This window comes from Poecilia formosa, unplaced genomic scaffold (genome assembly GCF_000485575.1).
Source record: "Poecilia formosa unplaced genomic scaffold, Poecilia_formosa-5.1.2 Scaffold520, whole genome shotgun sequence".
Classification (NCBI taxonomy): domain Eukaryota; kingdom Metazoa; phylum Chordata; class Actinopteri; order Cyprinodontiformes; family Poeciliidae; genus Poecilia; species Poecilia formosa.
In genome coordinates this window covers 84458-89694 of record NW_006800459.1, presented here as the reverse complement: position 1 = coordinate 89694, position 5237 = coordinate 84458, and the positions used below count along the sequence as shown (strand labels likewise).

The window sequence follows — 5237 nt, the reverse complement described above, 5'->3', positions numbered from 1 at the left end:
AAGTTCACCAGACAAAAATTAGTTATTTAATTTTAAAGAAAGTTTTTTAAACAAAACAATTTGTTTTTTTAAAAAAGAAATCATTACAATTCCAAAAGTTTTGATTACAATTTTATTTTACTTAACTGAGGTTAGTTTATTTTTTCCCATTGAATAATTGGGGAAAAAATTTAACTACATACTCTGCGAACCAGACACTAAACTTAAAGTCTGGGTTGAGTTTTTTCCCCTTCATTAATGACACACATTATATCTATCATGGTAATTGAACGAGAGAGTTCAAGACTCAAGCAGCCGTTTTACACCCAGAGATATTCCACGGTGAGACACTGTTCACAATGGCAAGCTTGGACAAATGGAGGCGTTACAGATGCATAAAAAAAAGTGTGAGCTGTGCCGTCCAAGAGAGCAGGAACAGACGACGAAGGAGGCGACGACAGAACCAAACCCAAAAGGTAGATGGAAGAAAATTCACTTAACATATGATAAAATTATTATATTTATTCTCTCTTTGTATAAAACAGTCAGATAGTTTTATCTAATTTGTTGTGCATAAGAAAAAAACATTTAACAGCTTTTATTTTTAAAATTGCTTTTGTATAGTTAGACAGAACAATGATGGTCAGATAACCTGTTTGTCTTTTGGCTTGTGATCTTTTTTGATTTAAATATTTCACTTTACTGTCCGTCAACGTTTGAATGCTTCTGAAAAGACACAATCGAACCGGCTCCTTTACTTCAATATTTTCTCCCAGGTTGAACTGCTTTGTTGTTTCTGTCATTTATGAAACACATGAAGTAAAATCGATCTTTAACACCTGGGACTGAAAAAAGCTTAAAAAGAAATGATACCAACTGTAGCAGTATAATCAAAAGAGTAATTTGAAAACACACATTAATCCAAACATAAAGCAGAAATGTGTCAAAAAGTCTAATGTGGTTCAGGTCTTATTAAGTTTTATGCAGCATTTAATGGTTAAAAATGAAATATATTTGCAGTCAATCATTGTCAGAACACAATAGGAAAGAATTTTGTCTTGACGTGAGCTAAGCATGAAACAAATTCAGCCTTGCAGAAAGAAACAAAAAAAAACACTGCAGATGAAGATTCTGACATACACACCCAATCATAACGTACAAACTGCCAAAACTCCCTCCAGCACCACACGGAACGCACCGTCTATCGGTTATTAAGAAAAAAAAAAAAAAAAAAAGGGGCAGGTCCCTTTGCATGCCAACCTGAGCGATGTTTACTCAAGTCTTGCATGAATTCTTTAACCGGTACTTTTCCAGAGTACCGGTTAAAATATCACCATGCCAGACGTCAGAGCTGTTTTTGTCCGGTTCTGGAATCCAACCGAACGTGTTTAATGCACCTCTTGCATTAAACACGTCAAGTTTTTAATGCATTTAATCTCTCATTGAAATTTTGAGGTGTGCAGATGCTGCGCTGGCACTAAAAATACTTTCTGAACATCACATGTCGACAGGGCTGAGATCATTTTCACCAGAGAAAAATTCCCCTCACACAGCTAAGACAGAATTGACTCAGCAGTGACAGGATTTCTGTGTGTGGGGTTGTGGTTGTTTTCTTTTTTTTTTAGTCATAATCTTAATTAGGTAATTTCGTTCCTAATTGAATAAATGGACAAATATTTTTTTTTCTGTCAGAGATTTTGCTACTTCTATAGAAGAACAAGAAGAAAATCAACTATTTCCAAGTTTGATTTCCCACATTTTTATATTTGATATTTCTTTGTCTTAAAGATTAAAAATTAATATTAAAACTGTTAACGTTTAAATATGACACAACGTGGTTGACTCTTCCTCAAAAGCTGATCGCCCAAAGTTTCCTTAAGTTCCCAGCAGTTTGACGGAGATAAATGCAGTCAGGTGTGTGAGCTGCAGGGAAGTCAGTAACTCACTCTCAGACAAACCTTCTGTTCAGTGCAGAGTAACACAGACACAGGCTCACACACACACACACACACACACACACCACGATCATGACTGATTAGTGGTGAGAAACGTAAACACTTATTCTGGGCCACTGCTGATTTAAAACCACGTTCTCATTGTCAGTGACCATGGTTACTTTATAAAAATGAAGTGTTAAACAGCCTAAAATGTGCATTTTCAGTCTTTCAGATGTGTAACTAAGGATTAATTGAGGATTAGGGAAGTTATAGATTAAGAATACATGTAAGAGTTTTGTTTCCCATTTTGATTAGCTCACAAATAGCACAGAAGTTCACACAAAAAACATGGCTTTTAATTTTATCTGAACTTTTTTTGTATATCAATGTCATAAATCTCATTCATGGATTACCTTTTATCTAAAACTTGAAAATCCAACGTGTGGTTGAAGTTGAAATGAAATGAAAATTAAATGAATTATTTTTTTATTTTTAATTCACTGAAATGAAACTTGTGATGAGTTGGTTATTTCTGTATTCAATTAAACTGACTGTGACTTCATATGCTACTGGCACTCTGGGGCAAACAACATTATTAAAGAAGGGAAATGTTATCCCAGAAAAACTTCTTTTGCTTATTCTGAAGCCTCAAAAAAAGAGAAAAACTAAGAATTTCCTATCAGTTCATAAGCGTTTCTTTTTATTTTCTCTTTTAACGCAGGGCAAGTTGTCACTTATCATGGGAGGCCAGATGTCCAGAAAACATTTTCCTCTGAAGTACGGTTGGTTCTTCCTGTTCTTGGCTTGCCTTGTTTTATGGGTTATGTTTTACAGTGAAAACATCACTGATCACATGACCTGTAGATTATCAGAGGTGAGTATTTGTCATCTTTAAAATATTTACTCCATCTGCATAGGAATCATGCTGGACTGATAATACAGTAAAGGTCTGGCCATATAGCCATCGTCCATCCATCCATGTAGTGCAGTTATTGGATTTAGCCTTATGAATAAAATAGGTTGAGAAAGACAGCAAAGATAATATCAGGGTAAGATTATCACCCTTGTATTTTGTATTAAATATTGATTTGTGTTATTTAATTTGATTGATCTCTAAACTTTTCTCTAGTTAAAGATGAACGTCCCCACCACTAAGGCCCCGACACCAAACAGCACAACATTAAAACGTCCCACTGAGCCTCCTCAGCCAGCCAGCGTCTGCTCCTACCACTCTGTGTTACCAGAGGACGCTCTAGAGGTAGAACAGTTGAAGGAGTCCATCGCCTGGCCTGAAACACCTTCCCTACCGTCTAACTTCTCTCTGAATGACACCAGTGGTCCTGCTCACAGCACCTTCACCATTCTGCCAAGAAACGGCGGTGGAGGTTGGCGAGTAGGGGATCAGCTGGAGGTTCTGATACAAATCACCGACTTCCACGGCCGCCCCAAGTCATCAGGGGGAGATGTTCTGCTTGCTCGGCTGCACAACCCGACTCTTTTTGCAGGCGTTGCAGGGCGAGTGTTGGATCATCACAATGGCTCTTACACTGCTGTGTTCTCTCTACTCTGGGAAGGAAGTGCACATGTTGAGGTGAGACTAAAACATTTCTTGATAAGTGAGCCAGTAACGTATCCTAACTCAACTAAATGAACCTTTTTAATGATTTGTGATAAGAGGAAACAGACAATCTCATGTTTAGATGACTTTATTTCCAACCTACAACATGTTAGGATCACAGGGAATAACATGAACATAGGAAGAAATGATATAAACCACAAGAGAAGCACCTGAGGAGGACAAACGTATCTTTCCTTCGTATAAAGCAGACTATACTTGGGGGGCTTTGTGGCATTCTATATTCTCCAGTGGCTGTTGGGTGAGAGCTGGGGTGTCTGTCCCTTTGGCAGATCACAGGGACAATTCTACATACCTAAACCAAAAATGCAAGATTGTACTTTACAAGTATTGCAGATACTTCATTTTATTTCATAGGGCTTTTTTCCGGTTCTTTTCAAAAAGGTGACCCTGGTCCATCCCAGTGAGGCGGTCACTGTGCTGGAGAGAATCACCCAGCAGAACCCTGGCAGAGTTTCTTTAAAAGGCATCTTCCGCTCTGGCTCAGTCACTGAAGCTACTGCTTGTAACGTGTGCCTCAAGGCGCCCCCCGAAAAGCTCTGCAACTTCACCGACATCCGCACCGGCGAGCCCTGGTTCTGCTACAAGCCAAAGAAACTCAAATGTGAACACAGAGTCATTCACTCATTTGGAGGATTCGGTCTGAAACTAAAGCCAATGGAGGACCAGCTATTTCAAAGGTAATGTTAGTACCAGATTTCAACTCAACTATTTGCAAAAAATATCTTTTTTTTTTGTTTTTTTGCAAATTAACTGGAGGTAATAGTAAATATGTTATTAAATGCATGATGTACATGGTGTTGCTTAACACAATTTCTGTTGTGTGCTGTAGGGGTGTCAACATGAAAGTCTTAATTCAATCATCAGGGCCTTCAAACATCACTATTTTACCCAAACTAAAAGGTAAAGGTTTACAACAAAGCAATGGATTGCTTGACAAATTACAGGACGGGAAACAAGAATTTATTACATTTGATACATTATTATGGCTTTCTCATAGCACCTTATATGATCTGTTATTTTATCATTTACATGTTGATGATGTAATTGTCTCTACTTGGAATCGATTCTCTGGCTGATTGTGTTTGATAAATTTAGATTTGAGTCTAACCTGTTTACCTTGTAGCAAGATGTTCTTAGATATCTTTAGTCGGGACTGAAGGCTCCCACTTGAGTCTCGACCTGCGGCTCACCAAACTTGTTCTGTCTGTAATTATAGTGACATATTTGTGTTTTTCCTAATTTTCCACAAACAGGTATTTATTATGAGTCATAACAACTGTAGAATAGTTTTCAGCTCTTCAGCTGAAATAATAATAATAATAATAATAATAAATTTTCAAAATTATTTTCTTCCAGTTCTGAATGAAACAGTTCCCACAAACACATCAGGTAAATTTGGTCTAATTGTGTAAAAATACAATAACACAAACAGTCTTTAAAAATACTGTTTTTGGCCTTGATTTTCTTCTTGGCTAATCTTTTTAACCTTCTTTCTGACTTTACGGGGAAGTGTGAGCGCTCAACCTGCTGGTTATTATTACCATGGGATTTGGCGAGCACTAGATGGCACCACAGTTCACCAGCTTACTAACAACTCTGCAATTAGCCTGTGTTTGAGTGGCAAGGTGCTCCACCTGTATGGAGACTCCACCATCAGGCAGTGGTTTGAATATTTAATCTCA

At 37.5% G+C, this 5237-nt stretch overlaps 1 protein-coding gene across 3 annotated transcripts in view; it reads left to right on the top strand.

The window, feature by feature from the left end:
• LOC103129158 (NXPE family member 3-like) overlaps window positions 1-5112 on the top strand; it is a 5663-nt gene extending 551 nt beyond the window's left edge. Inside the window, exons 1-5 of one of the 3 annotated variants that reach the window (XM_016664855.1) lie at window positions 2501-2790; window positions 3046-3507; window positions 3937-4232; window positions 4385-4455; window positions 4912-5112. In XM_016664855.1, coding sequence (XP_016520341.1) covers window positions 2656-2790; window positions 3046-3507; window positions 3937-4232; window positions 4385-4455; window positions 4912-4967 — 1020 coding nt within the window. In that variant the 5' untranslated portion in view covers window positions 2501-2655 and the 3' untranslated portion in view covers window positions 4968-5112. Of the gene's footprint in view, window positions 1-2500; window positions 2791-3045; window positions 3508-3936; window positions 4233-4384; window positions 4846-4911 lie in introns of those variants that run through there. The other 2 variants (XM_016664852.1, XM_016664854.1) reach the window with 2 other exon arrangements.
• The last annotated feature ends 125 nt before the right edge of the window (window positions 5113-5237 follow it).